Source organism: Sciurus vulgaris, assembly GCF_902686455.1.
Source record: "Sciurus vulgaris genome assembly, chromosome: 2".
Taxonomy (NCBI): domain Eukaryota; kingdom Metazoa; phylum Chordata; class Mammalia; order Rodentia; family Sciuridae; genus Sciurus; species Sciurus vulgaris.
Genome location: NC_136462.1, coordinates 148,091,296 through 148,117,272, shown reverse-complemented (window position 1 = coordinate 148,117,272; position 25,977 = coordinate 148,091,296). Strand labels below are relative to the sequence as shown.

The 25,977-nt window shown below is 42.8% G+C and overlaps 1 protein-coding gene across 7 annotated transcripts in view; it reads right to left on the bottom strand.

Annotated features, from left to right (window-relative positions):
• WDR93 (WD repeat domain 93) overlaps window positions 1–25,977 on the bottom strand; it is a 51,634-nt gene that overhangs the window by 6,738 nt on the left and 18,919 nt on the right. For 6 of the 7 annotated variants that reach the window (XM_079125420.1, XM_079125418.1, XM_079125419.1 and 3 more), the window contains exons 8-16: window positions 19,933–20,017; window positions 15,849–16,020; window positions 14,032–14,102; window positions 13,358–13,444; window positions 11,597–11,716; window positions 10,202–10,415; window positions 8,787–8,850; window positions 6,839–6,995; window positions 6,338–6,542 (exon numbers count right to left, since the gene is read on the bottom strand). In XM_079125420.1, coding sequence (XP_078981546.1) covers window positions 6,338–6,542; window positions 6,839–6,995; window positions 8,787–8,850; window positions 10,202–10,415; window positions 11,597–11,716; window positions 13,358–13,444; window positions 14,032–14,102; window positions 15,849–16,020; window positions 19,933–20,017 — 1,175 coding nt within the window. Of the gene's footprint in view, window positions 1–6,337; window positions 6,543–6,838; window positions 6,996–8,786; window positions 8,851–10,201; window positions 10,416–11,596; window positions 11,717–13,357; window positions 13,445–14,031; window positions 14,103–15,848; window positions 16,021–17,264; window positions 19,494–19,932; window positions 20,018–25,977 lie in introns of those variants that run through there. The other variant, XM_079125423.1, reaches the window with a different exon arrangement.

Below are 25,977 nucleotides of genomic sequence, written 5' to 3'. Positions count from 1 at the left end.
GGCCTTTAGGGGAGGCACATCCCCTCCATCATCAAGCACAAAGCGAGTGCTTCTATTGTTTTAGGAAAGATACTGAAAAGGTGTGTGTGTGTGTGTATTCCGCAAAGACCAGTTGCCTCTTTGAAAAGGGGGAGAGAAGCTGGAACATCCGGGAATCCCTGCCCAAAGGCTTTGAATTGAAATAGCCTGATTTGAGCTCTATGACTCTACAAATAACACTGGCAGAGGTTCAGCCCTTCATTCCTCAAGAAAGGCAAAGGATTGTCAGGTAAAATCTTAGGGACTGAAGCAGGAGGATTGCAAATTCAGAGCCAGCCTTAGCAACTTAGTGAGACCGTCTGAAAATAAAAGATAAAAAGGGCTGGGGATGAAGCTCGGTAAAGTACCCTGGGTTAAATCCCCAGTACCAGAGAAAAGGAAAAAGAAGGAAAGAAGGAAGGAAAAGGAAAGAACAGGATTGTTAGGTTTGTAATTTTGGTCCCTAAGGATAAAGGGGGCCTCCTCCCACCTTGATGACCATGTCACCTGGCGTCACCCAGCACTTGCTGCCCCCTCAGCAAGAGCTGTGTGCTGTGTGACTTGGGGACTGTTGGGTCATTCAGAAGCCCAGTTTCTGGCAGAAAGCTAGGTGTAAAAGCCTGGACCTTGCAGGGCTTTGACTATTAGGTGACACTAATTTTGTCTGTCCCCTGGTGTCCTCAAATTTCTGTCCTCTTGTGGATAGCCAGAGATGGCAGACACGAAAACAGAGTGTTCAGGCCAATGGAAATGGTGCCCTGGGGGACCTGGGTGGGAAGGAGCAGGGGTCTATGGGGCAGGTGGCACATTTGGTGCTCATGGCCTCCTTTCAAAGCCCAAAGCCCTAAAGACAAGCTCTGTTTCACACTGGCTGTTTACCAAAGTTCCAGCGCCACTTTGTGAAAACCATTTGGACAGACTATTGCAAGTCTGAAACTCTGAATCTATTGCCACATGAATCCTTACAGTTTCACCTAGTTTTAAGAGCCAAGGGAAACTGGAAACAAGGAGTAAACAGCAAAGAGATCGTGAGAGAGAGAGAGAGAGAGAGAGAGAGAGAGAGAGAGAGAGAGAGAGAGAGAGAATATGCAAGTCAGGCCTGTAGCACGGGCCTATACTCTCAGTGACCTGGGAAACTGAGGCAGGAGGAACACAAGTTTCAGGTCAGTCTGGGCAACTTAGCAAAACCCTGTCTCAAAGAAAAAAAAAAATGCTGGAGATGTAGCTCAGTGGTAAAGTGTCCCTGGGTTCAATATCCAGGACAAAAAAAAAAAAAAAAAAAAAAAAAAAACAGTGAGGGGTATAAAACCTTCGGGACCTGTATGGATAAAACGAGGAGAGTGCAATGTTAATGACCGCATCTAGATTGTGTGCGTGGAAATGCTATCTCAAAGCTGCTGCATGCTTGAAAAGTTACACAATGAAACACTAGGACATGCTCTTTGGGAAAGCCCTAGACATCAGGCCCCAGAGCAGGTAGAATGGGAAGAAACTTCTTTAAATTGAGTGTTTCCCAATTGATCTCTAGGGCCCAAACTAAAAAATGAGTTGCCTGAGGCATGTGGTTCAAACACTGTGATTAGGACCAAGTAAGTATCCCTTCCAGTCTGATCCCTGAGTCTGTCACACGCTGTCCCCTCCAACTTCCCCACAGCTCACACTACTGTCAGTCCCAACCCCTGACCCTGGCCACCAACACCCCATTGATCAGTTCTGCTGATTCTAGCCCTCTTCCCTACAGAAGATTCCAGAGGATCCAGTCCTCTGTACCCTACCCAGCAGCTGCGGGCCTTCCTGGGGACCTAGTAGTTTAGCTGTGTTGACAAGGAGTGAGGCAGTTGGGAGGACAGAGTTGGAAGAGTCCCTTCCATTCCTTGTCGGGGGTGCCAGGATGAGCCTCCAGAGATATTCCAGAGATAGGGAAAGTCAAGATAGAAAGGATCTTATTCTCTGTATCCAGGTAGTCCAATCATACAGTAGTAAAGTAAATTACAGACAGCCTTCCTGTGGAATATTATACAGTAATGAAAAAACTTTTTTACAAATGCTTTAGATTGGATGTTGAATGTTCCCCAAAAACCCATGTATTTTTACTTGGTCCTATGTGTTCAAGGTGGTAAGCCTAGTGGAAGGTCCTTAGTTTATTGGGGATATGCCCTCTAAGGGAGTTGAGGAACTCCAACCCCTTCCTCATTCTCTTTTTGCTTCCAGATCAGAAGGGGAATAGCCTTGCTCTACTACACCCCCCTCCCCCATGAGAGGGGTATCTGCCTTGCCACATACAAAGCCACAGCGCCCATTGATTATGGACTGAAATCTCCAAAACCATGAGCCAAAATAAGCCTTTTCTATTTATAAGTTATTTATCTTGGGTATTTTATTACAGAGATAGGAAATTAACACAATAAAAATGCTTTTCTCAAAATTAAAAAGATATTAAGTTGTGGAGAATGATGACAGATAATGGGAGAGCAGTGTCTGAGATCGGGGTCCCTGATGACCTCATGGCTGTGGTATGCCTGGTGCCTAGAATGTTTCTGTGCACAGCATGCTCAGCTACTATGGTAATGCCCTGCATGAAAAGGCTCTGTGCAAGAGTCCTATCTGCTTTGACCTTGATCTCAGGCACGTAACTCCTGGGAATAGAGGAATTATGCTAGACAGCCACAATGTTACACCAGTTCTGCTACTCCTGAGCCTGCCTGCTTGACAGTAACTTTAAACAATGGACTTTCTTGAGAGCTACACAAAGTTCCTAACATTGCACTTTGCAACTGTGGACTGCAACTGAGGAAAAGCTAAGAAGATGTTTCTAGTTTCTGTAGCTTTCCTGAATACAAAGAATAATGCTTCCACAATCTTTAACCTGATACTGAGACATATATAAATAAAGATTAATGACATAACTCTTTAGATCTGCTTCTTCATCAGAGAGCAGCACTCCACCTGACCCCAGCTATTTATCTTCAAAATCGGCATGTGTGAGTTTTTATTTTCTAATCTCCCATCATACCTCACCAGAACCCCAAGTTTAGCTGTGCTGGTTGTGGCATTAAGTTATATTCTAGAGTGAAATAAAGTCAGATAAAAAGTGGACATGTGACAAGATCTCAACTTGTTGACAATGTGAAGGTAAAAGACCTAGAAGGAAATATTAATAGTGGTGCTGCTGGTTTTTGGTGGTAAGATTATGAGTTATTTAAACTTCCTATTTTGGTTTGTATTTCCCTGTTCTCCAAATTCCTACGTGTGTGTGTGTGTGTGTGTGTGTGTGTGTGTGTGTGTGTGTTTATATTTATAACTTTTACCAGAAATAGTATATACTTTTTTTTTTTTTTTTTGCAATGGGAAATTACTCTATCAGAGTAGTAGATCTATAGTTGAAGCAACTTTCATGGGTTGATGCAGGTGTTTGGAGGGACTAGGTCACTTCAGGTGAGGCTGAGAAATGTCAGTCTAAGGCTGAGTGGGAGGTGAGCTGCCTAGAGCTGGAGCTGCTGGCCTTGAAGTTGGAAGGCTCACCTTTTCAAGGCCAGTAAAAGGAGGGGGTCTAGGCACACTGGCACATGCAGTGGTACACACTTATAATCCTGGCTACTTGGGAAGCTGAGGCAGGGGGATTTCAAGTTTGAAACCAGACTCAGAACTTAGCAAGACCCTCAGCAATTTAGAGAGACCCCGTCTCAAAATAAAAAATAAAAAGGACTGGTAAAGTTTCAATGGCCAAGACCTTCCCACATACACAAAGGAGGGGGTTAGATGAGAATAGAACAAAATGGAAACAAGTGTATTAGACCAGGAATTCTCTGAGCCTCCAGTGAGAAAGCCAGAAAGCTCCAGGTCATGCCTCCTGTCCCCAAGAGAGCTCCTCCTCACAGCATGGGTAACCTCATGCTCCTGATTTATTTCTCCACCATTATTTTGAATTGTTTGACAAGACAATGCATATATTTTTTGTAGAAAAGTTGTAAATAAAGAAAACAACCATGTACCCTTCCACCACCCAGATACAACCAACATTTTTATTGCTATACACATTTCCCATCTTCTCTCTTACTCAGTCAGGATTATACTGTAAAAAACACTTTATAACTGCTCCCCACCTTTATATTTTGAAAATTTTCAAACTGACAGAAAAGTTGCAATGAACTTTCACCTAGATTCACCAGTTGTTGATGTTTTACCTCTCCTCCCTTTAATAAATATTTTTCTAGATTTCACCATCTGTTAAAATTTTCATTTTCTTTCTGTTTCTCTCTGTAAATATTTTCCTAGAACATTTGAAAGTATTAGACATCATGGTACTTTGCCCTAAAGTCTTAGCAGCAAAGGTCAGAATAAGAGACCTCCAGATAAGGAAGAGCTGAACATTGCTGGTAAATCTTTAATCGGTGGCAGTGTCAACAGTCCCCTTGTTCATTCCCTTTCCCTCACCTGAGACTGATTGAGACCATATTTCTCTCTTAATGAATGGGCCTGTTTCCCTCCATGAGAGACTGAAAAGTCACTGGAGCAGCACAGCAGAACACAACAAGAACGTAAATGTAGCAGGTAGAGGACTCAAGCCCCTACATTTAAAGCCCAGCACCGGAAGGAAGGAAGGAAGGAAGGAAGGAAGGAAGGAAGGAAGGAAGGAAGGAAGGAAGGAAGGAAGGAAGGAAGGAAGGAAGGAAGGAAGGAAGGAAGGAAGGAAGGGAGGGAGGGAGGGAGGGAGGGAGGGAGGGAGGGAGGGAGGGAGGGAGGGAGGGAGGAATAAGGGGGGCAAAAAATGTGACAGGTAAGAGATGAAAGCAAAGAGCAGTGGTACCATCTAGTGGCGACATTTGGAATTTCCCCAGGCATTTTGCCTTAACAGGAACCAGACACATCTTCATTCCTACCTTTTATTGAGGAATCACTTGTGTCCGCCACTTTACATGGACTCTCTCACTTAATACTACAAACCCTAAAAATTAGGCATAATCAAAATATCCAGGACACAGTCTGTCACAATGCACGTGTTTGAATGAATAAGAAAACTGAAACTCTGAGAGGTTAACTGACCCAAGGCTCCAAACGTGGAGTCTACATAGAAAGGAGAAATGGTTATGAAGGGACAGGATGCTATGTTGATTGAAGAGATCCCAGAAGCTCAAAGGTCATATTACATAAGGACGTGGAGGTTCTGGAAGCCAACAGACCTGCCAGTCCAGTCACTCAGCTTCGTAGGTCCAGGCTTGGGATGAGGATCGATAGCCCCACTGATGACCCCATTCCACACAAACTGAGCAGTTGGATGCTGGTGGGAATCACCAATAAGGACTTGCAAATTCTTAGAAATGTACTGAGATGGATTAGAAGAGGTTCCTGTTTTTCCAGGATGGGCTGAATACAGTTCATTGTGCTTTCAGAGCAGAAAGGAAAGCAAGACAAGAACTGGGAAGTATGGGAAGGGAAAGAGGAAGAGGAGAAATTCACATATAAACCTTGATCTAGATGGTGGAAAGTGGTTGGCAAACACTGAATAGTTTAAGGCTTGAGCGTTCGCATGGTTTCCATTGCAACTCTTCAACACGTGAAGGAATGGGCATGACTGTGTTTGAATAAAACTGTTTTTACTAGGGGCTGGGGATGTGTCTCCATGTTAGAGATTGGCCTAGCCCTCATAAGCTTTAATCCCCAGCACTACAAACAACAACAACAAAACTTTATTTTTAAAACCAACAGTGGGCTGATCTGGCTCATAGGGCCATAGTTTGTCAACCCACCAGTGCCTACTGTTCCAAGTGTGCTTTTTAAAAAAGCGATTTGGGGCTGGGGGTACAGTTTGGAGGTAGCATGCTTGCCTAGTATGTGTGAGGTCCTGGGTTCAATCCACAGCACCTCAATAAATAAATTGAGAAAATAAAAAGATGGTCATAACAGAAAAAAAAAAAAAAAAAAAAAAACACATTCAACTGAAGCCTTCCTCTTCTACCACCCTGAACTAATTACTCCTTTCCTACTAATATGAGTGTGGAGTGGCCTATGGGGTAGCATCTTTCACTTAGGGAAAAAGTATTTTATTTTTTATTTTAATTTTGGTGCTGGGGATTGAACCCAAGGGTGCTCTACCACCAAGCGCCATTCCCAGCCCTTTTTATTTTTATTTTGAGAGGGCCTCACTAAGTTGCTAAGGCTGGCTTTGAACTTGCAATCCTCCACCTCAGTCTCCCGAGTTGCTGGAACTACAGCGTGCACCAATTTAAAAGCTGAAAGGATCTTCCACAAAACAAACTGCACTATCTCTTGACCCAGAGACAACCAGATGCTGGGAGGGGAAAGACACAGAATATTTTACCTCTTCTGGAGAAAACGCTGGCATCTTTCCTCCAATGGCAACACCCAGGGGAACACCTTGTTATCTCTCAAGTCCCTTAGAGGAACAGTGCAGTTTTTGGAGATATTTTCCAGGAGTGGATAGTCCTCAAAATCGAAACAGAACACAGAATTCCAAATGTCGTTGGCATTGTCTTTGGTGGCATCAGTTTCATCTGGACAGCCTCCTGCCATGAAACAAGGACACCATGTCACCAAGGACATCATGCACTGTGAGCACACTGGGGTTGTGGGGTGCTGCTCTCCGCTTATAAAGGGCAGGGTCATCAGGATTGGATTGCTCTGGTAGAGCAGGAGTCCAGAGAAAAGACCATGCCAGCATTCGATCAGAGAACTCTGTGTAGACCAGGCTGCAGATTCCTTTGGTGGAGGGGAATGCAGTGGGGAGGGCTGGGGGGGGTTCACTGGGAAGGGTCAGCAGGGCCTAGGTCTGGGCAGCAGCCCTCACATTCCCCTTCCATACCGTGGAGCAGGAAACACGGATGGTGTGAAGACACAACAAATAATGGCTCCCAGGGCACCTCCAGATGGTAGGATCTGGGGGGAGCAAAGGCACAGATGACTTCAGCCTTGGCTATATCCATGAGGTTCACAGAGCCATTCTTGGAAAAGATCAGCACCTGGGAAGAAAAGAGATGGTGAGGGTCCTCCCGGACTTGGTCTCCCACAAGGCAAAGTGTGAACGGCCCTGTAGTGTGAGTGAGAAAATATAACGTGGAAACAGACTCCATGAGCTCTTGGGCACCCAGCCTCTGGATCCATCCCAAGCTGCTAGGCGAAATGCAGATGTGAGCAGATGCCTCCTTCAGGGCTAAGCTTGGCAAACCATCCTCCACATACTGTCTGATCCAGGGCACTGCTTCTCCTTTGACCCGCTTTGGGTGGTGCTCCTTCTATCTGGCCAACCTTCTTGCTGAAGAGCTCACCCTCCTCATGACCAAGTTCCAGCTCCTCACCTAGGGTCCTGCAGAGCTCTCCTCCCACCTCCTGTGGACCTGCTCAATTCAGCTGCAGTCCTGGCCTGAGATCTGAGATGGCCTCTCCTGTCTGGGTTCTTTTCACCCAAGAGTGAATAAACCAAACTCACCTAGGTCTTCAAAAGCCCTCCTTGACCCTCCATCCCCTCCTGCTGCCATGTGCTTTCCTCTCACAGGGGAGGGTCTCTGGCCTCTGCACTCCACCTCCTGCTGCCTGTCCCCTCCTCAGATACCTGCTCCCATGAGGAGGTATCTGGCTCTCTTCAGCATAGGACACTGCACTCTCACCTCCTTCAAACCCCTCCCCGAACTCGCAGGACACCTCCCAAACCTGGAGGGATCCCTCTCAGTTACTTTGTGAGCTCATTTTCCTTGCCCCATAAGCAATGGCAGTTCCCCCTGGGAAAGGACTCTCACTACTCACCTCCTCTGTGACTTGGGAATCTGCTGGAACCCCTGGCTTCAAGCACAAAATGACTCACTAGCTGGCTGGTGAGCATGGAATGGACATTTTAATTTAATTTTTATTTTATTTGCTGTACTGGGGATGGAATCCAGGGCCTCGCACATGCTAGGCAAGTGCTCTACCACTGAGCTACAGCCCCAGTCCCCGGAATGGACAGTTTTAGCCCTGAGCTCTCAGAGCCTCCCCTGGAAATCCTATAGGCCCTCATCTTCTGAAGGGCCACACTAAGAGTCACAGACTCTCTCTCCATGCCTGTGTCCCATCAGATGGGCCTGTAGAAAGTAGGAATCAGTTCTGCTGGTCAGAATGAGCTGAACATCTCCCTATCCTTCGGCCACAGTCAGAGGCAGCCTACCAAGTGGGCTCCACCTCCTCACCTCTCTCCAACTCACCAGCCCTCTCAGAACATGCTGCGCCCTGCTCTATCTCTCCATGCTTCAAGCCCCATCTCCTAGGAGAGCACATCTGTACCTTGTGCCTGGAGCACAGGGCACCCCATGGGCTGGTACCTCCACCCTCTACCCTGCCCCCTACCCCGCCCCGCCTGCTCCCTCTCCACACCCCACAGAGCTCTGATTCTACAGTCATCTCAACTTCCTGCAGTGCTGAGGACCACCAACACTCCCTTGTCTAGATGGTACTGTCTCAGCCCTGGCCCAACTCAGTTGTCACCTCCCCTCCCTCCCTGCCACCAAATTCTGCAGATCAAGTTAGGTGAATCTCACTCTGTTCCATGTATTCATTAAAAAATCATCACAGTTTTTTCCTGTGTTCTAGGGAAGCTGACTTTCTGAATTAACTGTGAACTCCATGAAGTAACAAACTTTCTCTTGTTAGTCTTTTCTTATTTTTAATTAATTAATTAATTAATTAATTTATGCTGGGGATTGAACCTGGGCCTCCTCTCACACTGGTCCATACTAAGCATATGTTCTCAGTCTTGGATCTTTTAGTCACAAGAAACTTACCATGCCAGGTAAGGTTGGGACTGGGGCCACTGCACAGATGGCTTTATCCAGATGCTTTATGGGCCTGTAGGGGGAAAAAAATAGACATTCTCCTACTTTAAAAGTTTCAAAATTTGACTATCCTTTCCTGGGCATATATCTTGGGGAAACTGTTCACATGTACACCAGGAGACATGTACATGTGCTAACAAAAAGAAGAAAAAAAAAAAAAGCTAGGAACAATTTCAAATTCCATTAGCTGTAGGATGCTTAAGAATTGTAGTATATTATACAAGGAAAATAACTGAAGCCAGCATGTGTAACTCTCAGGAACAATGTTGTAAAGCAAGTTGGAATAAGAATAAAGACCATTGAAAAACAAGTTGGAGAGTATATACAATATGGTTTCATGTGTAAGTTTCCTAAATATGCACAGTTAAACACTGTGTTGTTTAGACGCACAACATATATGCATGGTTAATTCTTAAAGGACATCAAAGGATGATGAATTTAGGAAAATAATGTGATAGATAAAAAAAAAGAAAAAGAAAAAAACAAGTGACCATCAAAAGGCAGAGTCTATTTTTCTGCTACTTGAATGTGGGAGTGACCTGGGGATGTGCTTTGTCCAACAGGACATTAGCAACTGTGACATAAGCAGAGGCTCTCTTGCTGCTGGGCAGCCTTGGGCTAGCATGTGAGGGAGCCTGAGCTAGCCTACAGGAGAGACCATGAGGAAGGGAACTGAGGTGTCCTGGCCAACAGCCTGCCAACTGCCAGGTGTGTGAGTGAGGCCACCCTAGGACTCCCAGCCTCAGGCTGTGCTGCCATCTGCCTGCAAGCACCTGTAGTCCAGGCAAGACCAGTGGAAGACCTACCCAACTGAGTCCAGCCCAAATTGCTAAGCTATAGAATTAGGGGCCAAAGATGACTGTTTTCTCAAATCATCAAATTTTGGGGTGGTTGGATAAGGTGGCAGTTGGTAATTAATCACCTTTGCGGGGGACAGGGGTGGAGTAAGGAGAGGATATGATCAGGGAGAAGCACATAGGGAGTCTTAACGGAGCTGGAGACACACATTTCCACTGGGCAAAGTATGTTTTCATTGTAACACAAGCACACATCCCATAGATTCATTTGCGTGCATAAAATACTTTTTAAAATAAAAAAAAAAAGAGATCTTTAGGGAAACAGATGAAAGATTATGTTGGCAGAATTAAGCCTTTCTCGGTCAGATGGGGTATGAAAAATGCCATCAAAAATTTTTTTAGACAAATTTGTCATACGCACATGACCCTTTTGATCTGAGAAGTCACCAGGGGAATGATGACTATAGAGAAAGTGGACTTTAGCTGGGGAGGCTGTCAGTCTTTACTATGAAATCGTGTTGCCTGTCTGGCAGATCATTTGCTCCCTCCTGTCCAAGAGCCACCAACCTCTCAACAAGCATACTGATGGTGGGTCCTTGGGTCCCACTGGCAGCCACCAGATAAAGGGAAGCATCTGTGCACAGCACCACACATTGCATCTGGGATTTCACTGGTCCCTCAGGAAACATGTTCTGTCTTTTGTGGACCAAGAAGTATTTTAGGAAGTGAATACTTTGGCAGATACATCCTTCAGGAAGAGCAATGACCCCAAGAGGGAATCCTAGAGAAAGTAAACACACAAGCCAGTTAGCAAAGGGCCCAGGAGGGCCATAGGCACTGGACCTGTGTACGAGAGATTCGTGGGAGATAAGAGCAAGGTCAAGCGATGCATGTTCTCTGTAAGTGAACCCAGGGAACCCAGCACCCAACGGGCAAGAACAGCCCCTTCGGGGAGCCCCTCCTTTTGTGGAAAGGAGCTGGGGAGGAGGCGAACCATTCCAGGGAGGAAGGCAGAGTCAGCAGAGAATGGAGGGAGGCTACAACTCAGCCAGGGGCTGAACTGCAGCTGAACACAGGATGTGAAGGTGGGTGGGCTGGAGACGTGGTTTCAGAAAGAGAGCGGGTGTGCACATGTGTGACCAAACAAGAATTTATCAATACCTAGAAAAAATGTAAAGAAATCGCTTGTCGAGGGCTCATAAAATGGCAAACCATGGCTTCATTAAACCCTGTTAAGTTTGGTTATAGGGAGCCCGTCCCCAGGAGGCTCATCCAGTCAGGGGAAGTGGAAAGCACTGATTTCTATACTTGCAGAGCTGAACCCAGGACCCTGGGACTCCACCAAGGTGCCTCCTGTTCAAAAGAGCTGCTGATCTTGCTTTGACCACTTTACAGGTCTCTTTATCCAATATCAAGAGTTCCTGATGACTGGGGCATGGGTGGAATAGCACAGAAAGAAGACTGAGAACCTGGGAGCTAGGAGAGGGAGGGCCGAGGCTGTGGGACTCTCACTGTGCTGAAGACATTTCTTCACTGGAGTGTGATAACAAAGGCAATGGTCACACTCCCAGGGCCCAGAACAATGCCAGGCACAGAGCATGCCCTCAGTAAATTCTTGAGTAATGGGAAGTGTTGGCGCATATTATGGTCATTAAGAGTATGCCGAATGAATGAATAAGGGGAAAGTAGAACCAGCTGTGCAAGGTGACTATCTAAACTTACAGGTAACAGAAGGTCCAGAGCCTCAGAAACAAGGTGGCAAAGCAAGTTAGAATAATGACCATTGAAAAATGAGTTAGAGAATATATAGAAATGTGGTTCCATCTATAAGTTTACTAAATATGCACAGCTAAATATTATATTGTTTAGAGATACAGTCATATAGTCCAGAGCTCCTGGAGTCTCACTGCCCAGAGATCCATCAGGTGGTTTATAGAGAGGTGGGGGATGGTAGGGGCTCACCTTCAGCCAGGTCCCACAGGGTGAGCACACCATCCTCACAGGCCAGCACCAGGTAGGAAGAGGAGCAGCTGAGCTGAGAGACTGCAATGGGCGCAGCACAGGGCCACACGCCCTCAGGGTCTAGGGAGAGGACACCACTCACCAGGCTGCCCCCAGGCCCTGCCCTGCCTATCTCCTTGACAACCTGAGATTCAGACTGATGCCTGTGCCACAGGAACACCTGCCTGGACTCCACCTCATTCCTCTCTATGCAGTGCCACTTTTCCCTAAGGACAAGAAAATAAGTCACAGCTAACATTTAATGAAGGCTCCCTATGTGCTAAAAATTGTATAAGGCATTTTACAGGAATTGTAACATTTAATGCTCAAGAGCTTCTGTGAAGTAGGTCCTATTAGTACCCCTAGTTTACAGATAAGGAGACTGAGGCAGAGGAGTAAGTCTTTTGCCCAAGGTCACAGAGCCAGTCAGGACAGAAGTGGAGACTAGAAGCCAGGCTGCCTGGAAGAGGGATAGAAGGAAATAATACTCCCTCTTTGTGAATTTTTAAGGTGTTTTTTTGACAATGTGAAAGTACAACATAAGTGTACAGCTCAAGAACTTACCAAAACAAACTTGCTCATATAATTGTCCTCATGGCTTTGCCTAACAGCAATTACCACCTATATTTCCTTAGTGCCCTTAAATTTCAAAGGCTTTCACATACAGAGACTCTGGATTTTGTCCTACACTACAAACAAATGCAGTAGACAGTGAAGGTGTAATGAATTAGCTCTGTATTTCAGGTGAGAAAACTAATCCGGGTGTGAAGTGACTAGCCTGGGACTATACAGTTTGCAGATAGCTGGGCAGAGAGGAGCTGAGCCCACCTTCCTTCTGTAACAGGGGTCTCTTTCATGCTTTAAATGTAAACCAGGGTGGCTTATTTCTAAATTGACTTTTTTTTCTTTCCTCTTCTCCCTCATCCCCTCCCTAACAGTGGGGGAAGTAAAATTAGCATTCTTCCTATCCTAAGTCAAGTTATCTGTCCTTCCACCACTGCCCACAAGAATAAAGAAACTCTGGATCTGGAAACAGGAACAACAGCTCTCTCAAGGCTGTAAGCTGAACATTAAATACAACTACTGATAATGCTACTTAGAAAACAACCCTGGTATACACCCACCTTTTTTCCTATGGTACTGAGAATTGAACCCAGCGGGTACTCTACCACTAATTTACATCCCAAGTCCTTTTTATTTTTATTTTGAGACAGGGTCTTGCTAAGTTGCCAGGCCTAGCCTTGAACTTGGTCATCCTCCTGCCTTAGCCTCTTGAGTTGCTGGGTTTACAGGTTATGTGCCACCATGCCCAGTTGTTGTATTCCCTTTTCAAAGCCCTTTGTTCCCTGTTACAGTGAGAGTCAAAGCCTCTGAGACCTGAGATTACTATGTTTCTCATTTGCTAGCAAATCAATAAAATCCCTTTTTCCTTTTTCTCAAAACCCTGTCCTTGTTATTGGATTGGCATCAGGGAAAGGACTTAGCTTTCAATATCACTTCCCTTGTCATGAAAGGAGCCTACGGACCTGCCTCTGGGCTTTGTCCCTATAGACCTATCATCTTGAAGAAACATGACAGTTTGGGGACAGAACACCGAGGTCACGCCACAGCTCTGGCTCCCTAAAGCAACATGTTGCATCAACTGTACAACCAGCTAAGCTGGAGAAGGATGTGTCCTCATAGCTCTGAGCTTAGGCTGCTCCTGTCTCAGTGGTAAAGTACCAGCTTTATCCTTCAGAGTTCTGTTGAGTGAATAGAGGAAGAAGTTGTGACTTCCAGTCCAGTGAATGCCAAGGATACAGGCTACTCCTGGGAAAGAAGAGAAGAAAGAGGTGTCACATAAGAAGTCTGGGTGTCCTTCTGTTAACATGGGAGGTGTCTGCTCAGAGGAAGCTGGTTGGAAGTCAAAGTGGTTTGTTGTAATGGGCAGTGCACAACAGAGGGATGAGCTTCCTGAGTAAGAGGGGCTGGCCACCCATGGGTCTGTTCCTAGGGTCCACTCGCCTTCCTGGGCAACAAGGACATCTTAAATGCCCCTCAGCTGTTTTCACATCTTCTAGAAAATTCGTGTCCACTCGGTTGTCAGGGTTTTATCTAACATTTGCTTCTAGGTGAATTCACAACTGAAACAGCCCAGCAAACATAAGCCCACACCCTCCTCTCTGTCAGTCACTCCCTGAAGGCAGTACTAGATTGATGATTCCATTATCAGAGAATCTGGGCTGAGGAGCTACAGAAGCAAACAGGAACTGTTAGGCTGCAGCCATCAACCTTATTTCCACCTTCATTCCCTCTTATCGCACAAGGTTTGCATGTGGAACACCCCTAGAGCTTGCTGAGGGATTTCCCTGCAGTGACTCCTTGCTAGGACAACCACCTGCAGCATGTTCACTTACCAGAAGGGCTCTTGGCTTCCGCTGGCATTGAAATGAGGCAGCTAGGAAGGAGGAAATGGAATGTGGCCATACTGGGAAAGAAAGACAGAGTCAGAATCATGCAGACTCCTTGGCAAGGAGAGATGCTGACAGAATCCTAATACTAAGACCAGAAATGCAGAGTTAGGATGAACCTTCCTAGGGGCACAAGGCCAATCATGGTCTAGATGCTGGTCCTGGTGGGATGTGTAGACCTTGGAGGAGGGCAAGGACAGGTGGAATTGTGATTCACTCCCAGGCCACTATGGTGTTGGGTAGCTCCTGCCAGAGAAGACTCTCCTTTGGTGAGCCACCTCTGTTGTCCAGGAAGATCCTTTAAAGAGCAATCTTGGGTGATCTGCACAAATGCTCTCTTATCCTGGGTGTAATATAACAGAGGTGTTCTGGTAAACTGAGTCTTTGAAAAAAAGAGGGCCCTGATTTATAGGGTTTGCAAATTTTCATGGTATAGACTTTCCCACCCAGGGCAATTTACAGCATTTTAACAGCTGTCTACAAAACCCCTAAATGTCTCCCTTGGCAGTAGGAGTGGCTGCAGTGCACCACTGAGCCTGGCTAGGGCTCCGGTTCTGTCCCAGGAAGCAGCCAGGTAGCTGCCATTAGGACATAGTCTTCAGACTTTGTGTCCTGAAGTCAGGAAATCTGAGGTCCACTTGGCAGTAAGATGAGAAGGTTCCTGAGACCCACAGCAGCTAAGAAGAGGGCTTGTCCCTAAAACCAGCCCCACTACAGCTACTTCAGACACCTTTGTTCAGTTTTCACCCATACAAGATGGGGTTGATGAGGCCTAACTGCTGACAGGCGTATCCGTTAGAAGTAATGTATTGTGATAATTAAATAACTATATACCTATACTACTTTACATTTAGAAAGGCAGGAAGGAAATGAAGAAAAATGTTATCAGTGGTGACTTATTTCCATTTTAGAATATTCTGTTTTTCTTTAGAAAATCAGGGAAAAAATTTAAAGAGGAGTCATACATAGAATTCAATCCTTATTTCTCATCTCTGTAGGTAAATATTCCTTCTTCTTCTTCCTTCTTCTTCCCCTTCCCCTTCCCTTTCCCCCTCCCCCTCTCCTCCTCCTCTTCCTCCTCCTCCTCCTTCTCCTTCTCCTCCTCCTTCTCCTTCTCCTTCTTTTTTTCCAGTAGTGCTGGGGATGGAACCCAGGGCCTCTCACACAAGCTAATAAGCAAGAGCTCTATCTACTACCTTACATTTAGAAAGGCCGGGAAGGAAATGAAGAAAAATGTTAACAGTGGTGACTTATTTCCATTTTAGAATCCTCTGTGTTTTTCTTTAGAAAACCAGGGGAAAAAATTAAAGAGGAGTCATACATAGAATTCAATCCTTATTTCTCATCTCTGTAGGTATATATTTCTCTCCTCCTCCCCCTCCCTCCTCCTCCTCCTCCTCCTCCTCCTCTTCCTCCTCCTTCTTCTTCTTCTCCTCCTTCTTCTTCTTCTATTTTTTTCCCTGTAGTGCTGGGGATGGAACCCAGGGCCTCTCACACTTGCTAATAAGTAAGGGTTCTATCACTGAGCTATGCTTCCAGCTATTCTTCCTTTTAAATCCATGCTATCAGCCTTTGTTCTGATTAAGTTAAAACAAGCTCCATTCAACATTTCAAAAAACCTGCTGCAGTTCTCTACATTTCCCTAAACCAAAAAGAGCTTTTAGACCTGGGACTCTTTGGGTCCTTGGATTGGTTCCTATGTGTACTGATATAGCAGAAGCTCCAAAGGCTCCCTGGGGAGCAGGGAGATCCTCCAGGCTTACCTGAGTGGTTCCTCCTCCCACTCCCCATCCAGGAACTTCCTGTAGGAGGCCTGGAAGATTTCTGCTTGGCGTTCCCACTGACTCTCCTTGATGAAGTGATTCTGCCCAGAGCCCAGCCCATAGCAGTCTTCTATCTTTGCAAAGACTTCCAGGGGACTTTTAAATGTGGTGCCTAGGTTGCAAATATTCCAGAATTAGTCAAATCATCTGACTTCCCCTTTTCTAATCTCCCCCTACTTTTTCCATGTTTCCCATTTTCCTGAAGAAGCCCCATCCTCAGAAATCCATTCTTGCTCTGCAGTGGGTCTGTGAGCCCAGGTGTTGAGTGGACCTCGCCCCTGCTCCACCAGCTCACAGAGCCCAGGCAGAAAGCAGCGCTCTTCCTCCTGCGTCTCCTATCCAACATCTTTCTCACTGCTTCTCGATTATAGAATCTCTCCAAAGAAGCCAGGGAAACGCTTACAGTGCTGCTAGATCACTTTAGATCACTGCGCCATCTCCCCAACAAAGCTGAGCCCAAACCTGCCAGTGACCACGGCTTTCCAGTTGCTGCTGAAGACCCACATAATTCAGTCGACTCAGCCTTTTCCTACTCTGATGTTTATCCAATTACCTTCCTTTAAAAAGTTTCCTTTCTCTGTCAATCATTTTTTCACCATTCCACTTACCAATACCCTTTCGTTTCCTTCTTTTTCAATGGTTCCTATATCCACAGTAACACTGGGTGATTTATTCTCTGGGTCCAAACCCTGAGTTTAAAAATTCTGTTCTCTTTGGAAGGTGCCTGGGTTACTTGAGTTGCCCCGGAAATTTCATAGTGCCCCAAATTGCTTCCACAGACCCAGCTATCTTCAGTTTCTTGGATAACTTTCTAAGGTTTTATAAACACACAGTATCATATTATTCTGGAGTAGTTCTCAAAGGGTGATACCAGACCCACAGGGTCAGAGTCACCTGGGACTAGAACAGAAATGCTGATTCTCAGGCCCAGCCTAGATCTATTGGAACAGAAACTCTGGTGAGACCCAGCAATCTGGATTTACTGAGTCTTCCAAGTGAGTCTGATACAGCCAAAGTTTGGAAATTGAGGTTATGCCCAAACCTGCATTTTCACTTAACACAAAATCTTGGACATCAGTTCACATTAGTAGTATAGATTCTTCTCATTGTTGCTTATTTTCATTCATTAAGCCTTTTTCTTATTGTGAAATGTAATACACATTCAGTAAAAAGTATAACAATACACATCTTAGTAAATTATTCTAAAGCAAACACCTGGTACTGCCTACTCAGGTTAAGAAACAGATTATCGCTAGCTGCCTAGAAGCTTTGAAAGGGTCCCCAGGAAGAGTGGCAAGCACACTCCTGACTTTTATGTAGCCACTTTATTACAGTTATTTGTTAACTATCTAAACATGCATCCTGAATGCTGTAGCTTTGTTTTGCCTGATTTTGAACTGCACATAAGGGGAACCATATCGTATTAACGCTGTCTGCCCTCTTTTGCTCTCTATTGTTTGTGAGATGTATTCACGTGTGTGTGTGACTGCATTTGCTTTGCTGTCTAGTATTATGTTGAATGAACATAGTACAATTTTTCTGATAGACAGTTGTTCATTTCTTGCTTGGGACTGAGAAAGGAATTTAGGGTTACAGAGGGAAAACTGAGTCTCAAAAGTGAAAGCCCATAAACCATTAGTATGTACAACAAACTCTGAGCAACCCAGCCCGTGTCCCTGCCACCACCTTGCCTGAAATACACCTTGATGTAATGTAACAAAATTGCAAGATAATTTTAAGACGTCTGGAGGAGCCACTCCTTTAGGGAGAATGTGCATTTGAGATCCTGGTGACTGAAAAATGATCTTAGCTTTCAATATAATAGTAAAACACACACCTGTGGGTAGAGATTTAAGATGCTAATGAGACACATAATATATGAAGAAGCATGATTAAAATACCTGAGGGCAATGTACAAGTACAAGGAAAACTGGCAAGGAGTTGTGAGACCCTGCCCCCACTCCACCTCCAATTTGCTACTGTCCCTTGACAGAGTAAGGCAAAGTGACTCATTCTCTGAGATCTGCCCACACTCCTACTTTCTTCAGTGTGTATTTTTTGTTTTCCAATAAAGCTCTTCCTTTCTTGCTCTACAGTCTGACTCATCCTTAAATTCTTTTCTGTGATGGAGTCAAGAACTTGGAAGACTTCTGCCTCTGGAGAGACAAATTTTTGTCCCCATATGGACAACTAGAACAGGTGGCTGGGACGGTGTTTATTGAAATAACCATCCTTTCTCCACATCTCAGTAGTGCTTCTACCAACCCTCAAGTGTTCATTTATGCATGGGTCCATTTATTTTTGTTCTGGCCTGACAAAATGCAATTTTGTTGCATTTCATCAAGATGCACTTCCGGCAGGGTGGTAGGCACAAGGACACAGGTTGGATTGCTTGTGTGTACCAGTGGCTTATGGCATTTCTCTTTTGAGACTCAGTCTTCACTCTGAATCCCTAAATTCCTTTTATGTTTATGTTTGTCCTCCCTGTTTCATTTAACTATTTTTATGTCTACTATTTCTTTTTCTTTTCCACTTTTTTTTTCCTGTGTGTGGGATTAAACCCAGGGCTTCACACATGTAGGCAAATGGTCTACCACTAAGCTAATCCCCAGTCTTTATGTCTACTAGATTTACTTATCATTAGTTCTATAGTTCATCTATATTTTTATTATTCACTCATCATTTCTTTTTTTTCTTTTTGGTACAGGGTTTGAACTCAGGAGCACTCAACCACTGAGCCACATCCTCATCCCTTTTTTGTATTTTTATTTAGGGACAGGGTCCCACTGAGTTGCTTAACTCCTCACTGTAGCTGAGGCTGGATTTAAACTCAAGATCCTCCTGCTTCAACCTCCCAAGCCACTGGGATTACAGGCATGCACCACCAAGCCCAGCTCACTCATCTTTTCTTAACAAGTGTGGCTTCCTTATAAATCTTGATAGAGCAAGTCCTATCACCATGGTCTTTTACAAAAGTGAATTGGCTATTCTTGACCCCGCATTTCTTTCTTTGTTTCTTACTGCTTGCACAATGTTCCTTTCTATGAGTGTACCAGATTTTATCTAACCAATCTGTTGCCTCTGTAAATAATGCTGCAGTAAATTTGGGTGTGGAGAGGTACCAGGGATGGAACCCAGGATTTCATGCATGCTATGCAAGTGCTCTATCACTGAGCTATACCCCAGCTCCCAGTGATCATGCTTGTTGATATACATTTGAGATCCTGAGAAGATATGCTCTATATTTTCTGCCTAAGATGCTTATCCTCTCTGCTCCTCTTGACCAATTCCCACTTCATCCTCAAAATCTTGCCCAAATGCGACTTCCTCAGATAAAGCCTTTGTTTACTCCGTAGGCAGAGTTAGTCACTCCTTCCTTCCTGTGTTTTCATGGGTCTAGATGTTCCTGACTGCTGTGCTTATCACATCCTACTGTGGTGGCTTCCTTCCATTCTCCCTTGGAAGACCATCAGCCTCTAGAGTACAGGAGATGTGTCTTCCTCATGTTCATGCTTGGTGGTTATGGGCACTCGTAAATACTGATAAATGAATTAACACAGAGTCGTAGGAATAATGAACTCCAACCTGCAATTAAATAAATTAATACAGGCATGTAGGAACTAACATATTCCACCTAGAAATCAGAAATGGTGTCTCTCTTTATTGACCTTCCAATTCTGTTAACTGTATCCTTGTAATGTATATACACAGATTGATAGTTTGTTCATTTGTTTTAGGCCCCAAAGCATAAATTCATAAGAGGTTTTTGTTTTGTTTTGTTTTGTTTTTGCAGTGCTGGGGATTGAACCCAGGGCCTTGTGCTTGCAAGGAAAGCACTCTACCAACTGAGCTATATCCCTAGCCCTCATAAGAGTTTTAAAAATGTTCTCTTTAGAAGTATAATTTAATTAGACATTGCTGCTAATAAAGAGAAAAAACAGGAGATGTAGAAAAAGGCAAAGGAGCAGGGAAATGGAGAAATCAACAGCAAAAGGAAAGAAAGTATTAACTGAGTTATAATTACCTGTTATAGGTTTAGGTGGTTTGATCTTCATTATGGGACTTGGAACACTCAACTTAATGTCACCTCTAAAACAAATGTTCATATCCTAAAACAAGGAAAAAGAACAGTCAATGAGCCAACAGAGGAGACAATATGAAATCATTACAAACTCTCATTCTTTTAAGAAGGCAGCAAAAAAAACAAAAAGAAAGAACAGATGGAACAAATAGAAAGTAAATGTTGAGGTGGTAGATTTAAACTCCAATGTATCAATAATTATATTAAATGCACATGGTCTAAACACCTGTAATGAAAAGGTAGAGATTATCATATTGTATAAAAAGACACAAGTGAACTCTCTGCTGTCAAAAAGAAATTCAGTTTAAATGTAAAGAAGTAAATGTGGCTGGGTGCTGTAGTGCACGCCTGTAAGTCCAGCAGTTGGGGAGGCTGAGACTGGAGGATCTCGAGTCCAAAACCAGCCTTGGCAACTTTGTGAGACCCTAAGCAACTGCAAGACCCGGTCTCAAAATAAAATATGAAAAGGACTGGGGGCGATTATCAAGAATACAAGTATAACAATAAATGTTGGCAAGGATGTGGGCAAAAAGGTACACTCACACATTGCTGATGGAACTGCAAATTGGTGCAACCACTCTGGAAAGCAGTATGGAGATTCCTCAGAAAACTAGGAATGGAACCATTTGACCCAGTTATCCCACTCCTCGGTTGATACCCAAAGAACTTAAAATCAGTTTACTATAGTGACATGGCCACAATGTTTATAGCAGCTCAATTCATAATAGCTAAGCTATGGAATCAACCTAGGTACCCTTCAACAGATGAATGGAGAAAGAAAATGTGGTATTATATACACAATGGAATATTACTGAGTCATAAAGAAGAATGAAATTATGGCATTTGTTGGTAAATAGATAGAACTGGCATCGTGCTAAGTGAAATAAGACAATCCCAAAACCAAAGACCAAATCATTCTCCCTAATATGCAGATGCTAATGGGGGAGGGGGCGAGGAGAAAGACGTTCATTGGATTAGACAAAGGGGAATGACAGGATGGGAATAGAAAAGACAGTAGAATGAATCAGACATACCTTTCCTATGTTCATATATGAACACATGACCAGCATAACTCCACATCATGTACAATCACAAGAATGGGAAGCTTTATTCTATTTGTGTAAAATATGTCAAAATACATTCTACTGTCATGTTTAACTAAAAAGAACATATAAAAATTTTTTTAAAAAAGGACTGGGGATGTGTCTCAGTGGTTAAGCACCTCTGGATTCATTCCCTGGTACTAAAATGAAGAAGAAGGAGAAGGGGGGGGGGAGAGGAAAACAAGAGGGAGAGGAAGTTTTAAAAATATCTTAAAAAGATATATCTTTTTTTAAAATTTATTTTTATTGTAAACAAATGGGATACATGTTGTTTCTGTTTGTACATGGAGTCAAGGCATACCATTTGCATATTCATACATTTACATAAAGTAATGATGTTTGATTCATTCCGTTATTTTTTCCTTCCCCCACCCCTCCCACCTCTCTTTTCCCTCTATACAGTCCCTCCTTCCTCCATTCTTGCTCCCCTCCCACCCCCCATTATGTGTCATCATCTGCTTATCAGTGAGATCATTCGTCTTTAAAAAGATATATCTTACTAAACTAATCAAAATAAGACTGGAGTCTCTATTAGTATCTGACTTAGAAGATTTTATTCAGAACAAAGAATATTACCAGGAATCAAAGGGTCAGTAAGTAATGATAAAATGGTCCATTCACTGGAAAATATAACATTTCAAATTATTTTGCATCTAATAACAGAACTTCAAAACAGATGAAATAAAAACTTTCATAAGAGTGAAAGAAGAAATAAACTATAATCTTAGAGATTTCCCTTTCAATAACTGAGAGAATAAGAAGAAAGTCAGTAGGAATATAACAAAGACATAGAAAACTTGAATAACTTGACCAATAACCACAGAATACACATTCAAGTGCACTTACCAAGATAAACCACATACTGGACATAAAACAAGTCTCATTAAACTTAAAAGAATTCGAATTATATGAAGTATGTTCTCTTATCACAGTAGAATAAATTAGAGACCAATAAAAGAAAGATATCTATAATATCTCTAATAAATGCACACTAAATAATCCATTGGTAAAGGCAAAGAAAAAGGAAATTAGGTAGTATTTTGAATTGAATGAAAATTAAAACATATCAATATTTAAAGGATGCAGCTAAAGTAGTATAGTCATTTCATGGTATCCACAAAGGATTGGCTCTAGGTCCTTTCTCTTTTTGCAGTGGTGGGGCGGTACCAGGGATTGTACTCAGGGGCACGCAACCCCTGAGCCATATCCCCAGTCCTATTTCATATTTTATTTAGAGACAGGGTCTCAATGAGTTGCTTAGCGATCCTCCTGCGTCAGCCTCCTGAGCCTCTGGGATTAGAGGTGTGCACTTCCACTGCACCTGGCTAGAAGCCAAACTTACACACACACACACAAACCTAAAGTAAACAGAACAAAGAAAATAATAAAAATAAAATAAGATTGGAAACCAAAAAGTTTGCTCTTTGAAAAGATTAATATAATTGGCAAACCTCTTGCCAAACTGATTAAGAATAAAAGATAAGACATCCATTCCCAGTATTTGGAATGAGGGAACTGATATCACAATAGATTTTAGAAACAGTGAAAGAGTAATAAAGAAATGTTATAGCGGGCTGGGGAGATAGTTCAGTTGGTGGAGTGCTTGCCTTGTAAGCACAAGGCCCTGGGTTCAATCCCCAGTACCACAAAAAAAAAAAAAAAAAAAAAAAGAAAGAAAGAAAAAAGAAAATGTTATGAACCACGTTATGCCAAAATATCTGACAACCTATATTAAAAATGAACAAATTCCTTGAAATACACAAACTATAAAAGCTACAAAAAGCTTAAATTATCTCAGTAGAGATTACTTAAAAGCTTCCCATGGCTTAGACACATAATAAATTTCCTATGTTCTTTTTCCTGTTACAGGAACAAAAGAAATAGATAACCTGAAGAGCCCTTATCTTTTAATAAATTGAATGTGTAGTTCCACAAAGAAGACTCCAGGACCAGAAGGCTTCATTAGTAAATGCTATCAAACATTTTGGGAGGAAATGATAGCAATTCTACCCCAATTCTTCCAGAAAATAGAAGAGGCAGAGCACTCCCCAACTTATTACAAAAGGCCAGTATTCCCAATAACCACAGTCAAAGATATTACAAGAAAACAAATCATATAATGTCTCTCATGAAGACAGGTGCAAGATTTATCAAATGCTAGCAAATTAAAATCAGCAAACCATTAGAACTTACAATAAAGTTCAGTAAAGAGACCCATAGTGCCAGGACTAGGATTAGTGTGGGTGCTGCGGAAGTAAGCACAAAAGCAACAAAATTTAAAAGTTGGAAAGGAGATGGCTAAACAATTTAGCAGACCCAAAAAAAGCTAGCCTGGTGCAGTAGTACATGCATGCAGCTAAAGCTACTTGGGAGGCTGAGGCAGGAGGAACCTTGAGCCCATGAGTTCAAGACCAGCCTGGGTAACAAAATGAGATCCCATCTCAAAAAAACAGCCAATTCAGTCTAGCAACCAACTGATTTATACTGAAAAATCCCTAAGATGCAAAAAAATGGCAACTCCTGTTATTTCTTGGAAGTTACTGTGTTGGTGGGACTAGCAACAGGAGGATTAGTTGAAAAATCTTTTTGCAAAGCCAAAGAGTATCTTTTTTTAATTTTAAAAAATGTGTTCTTTATAGATATACATGACATTAGAGCATATTTTGACATGTTGTACATGCATGGAGTATACTTCCCATTATTGTGGTTGTATGTGATGTGGAGTTACACTGGCCATGTATTCATATATGAACATGGGAAAATTATGTCCAATTCATTCTGTATTTCCTAGTGTCATCTTCCTCCCTTCCCTTCATTCCCCTTTGCCTTCTCCAGTGAATTCTGTTCTTCCTTCTCCCCACTTATTGTGTGTTAGCATCCACATATCAGAGAGAACATTTGACCTTTGGTTTTTGGGGATTAGCTTATTTTACTTAGCATGATAAACTCCAGTTCCATCCATTTACTGGCAAATGCTATAATTTCACTCTTCTTTATGGCCGAGTAATATCCCATTGTGTACATATACCACATTTCAAAGAATCTAACTCCAAACAGTCAACAGAATAGTTAACCTACCAAATGTTCAGATCATCCCCAACCCAAGACATCTTTCTCAGGTGGTTCTAGACCACCTCTACTCAGGCAGGAGATTGGAAGATCTATCTATAAGAAAACTTGATCATCCAAACAGAAAATACTACAAGAGACAGACCTGAGTATTTCTTAATAAAACAGCCCTATGGTGCATCCACAGTCAATAAGCCTACCATGCTCACAGAGCTTGCTGTCAGTTTCTTAGAGCCCCACCCCCAAAAACAAATAGAAAGCCACACGGTATCAGACAAGAGAAGAGAGCATCTCATCTCAAAGACAAGACACCAAAACAGAGAGAAAAAAGCAACTTGGAATCAGAAAGCATACGTGGAGAAAAAACATCAAAAAATCATTCTGTCTGCAGAGAAGCTATATTGCATTTGTGAAATGAAAACAGTGTGCAAAAATAGATGAATAAATGGGAAGGAAACAGAGAACAAAAAAAAGGACTCTTGTAAGTTAAAATATGATCACAAAAATAAAAAACTTAGTACAAGGGTTGGGAGACAGGTTGATGAACTCTTCCCAAAGGCAAAACAACAAATGTACGGAAAATAGAGCACAAAATATAGTATAAGTTCACCCAGCCAGGAGGAAGCTCAAAGAGCAGAACCCTGTGGGCTGGGGATATAGCTCAGTTGGTAGAGTGCTTGCCTCATAAGCACAAGGCCCTGGGTTCAATCTCCAGTACTGCAAAAAAAAAAAAAAAAAAAAAAAAAAAAAAAAAAGAGAACAGAACCCTGGAAGTTTTGCTACAAAATATTTAAGGTCCTAGTAGAAACACACAAATATTTTAGTGGAACAGGTACAAAGTGCAGAAATGTATACAGGAATGATGAACAGACATTTCGACACAACAGGGAATAGATAGATTGCTCAAAAATATCTGTGTAGCCATTGACTATATTAAAAATATGCTTATAAAAGTCGACCCCTTCCTCCAATCACAGAAGAAACTCCCAGAGCTGGACACCTGTAATCCCAGTGGCTTGGGAGGCTGAGAGGAGAGGATCACAAATTCAAAGCCAGTCTCAGCAACTTAGCAAGGCCCTAAGCAACTTAGTGAGACCCTATCTCAAAATAAAATATTTAAAAAAGGGCTGGGGATGTGGCCCAGGTTCAATCCCTGATACCAACACACAAACAAACACACAAGAAAACAAAAACAAAACAAAAATACCATATGAAGCATTAAATGTCAAAACAAAACTCTGAAAGTATTAGAGTCCCAAGAGGACTTATTTCTAACCTCAAGACAGGAAAGGTTCCTTAAGGGCAAAAGCCATGAAGAATAACTTTAATGTTTTGACTATGTCAAAATTTAAAACTTCCTTATAAAAAAAGAGCATACAAATAAAGTAAAAAGGGAAGTAACAGATTAGAAAAAATGGAATTGAGTAAAGGATACAAACAAGCAATTCACAAAAGAGAAAACCTCAATGTCCAATAAAAATATAAAGAGATTAATGAAAACTAAAATGAGAGACCATTTCATCTCATTTCATCTCATTAGTTTACAATAAAACAAATTAATTGATGATATCAAGTTCATTGAAGCTGTGTAGAAATATTTATTAAAAGTAAATTGTCAGGCCATTTTTGTAAGATAATTTCTCAGTAGCTACCCTAAAACTAAAAATACACATACCCCTCAGGGGTCTCATTCAGGTATATAAAGAAGAATAGGGGCTGGGGTTGTGGCTCAATGGTAGAACACTTATCTGGCATGTGTGAGGCCCTGGGTTCAACACTCAGCACCATATATAAATAAATAAAATAAAAGATCCAT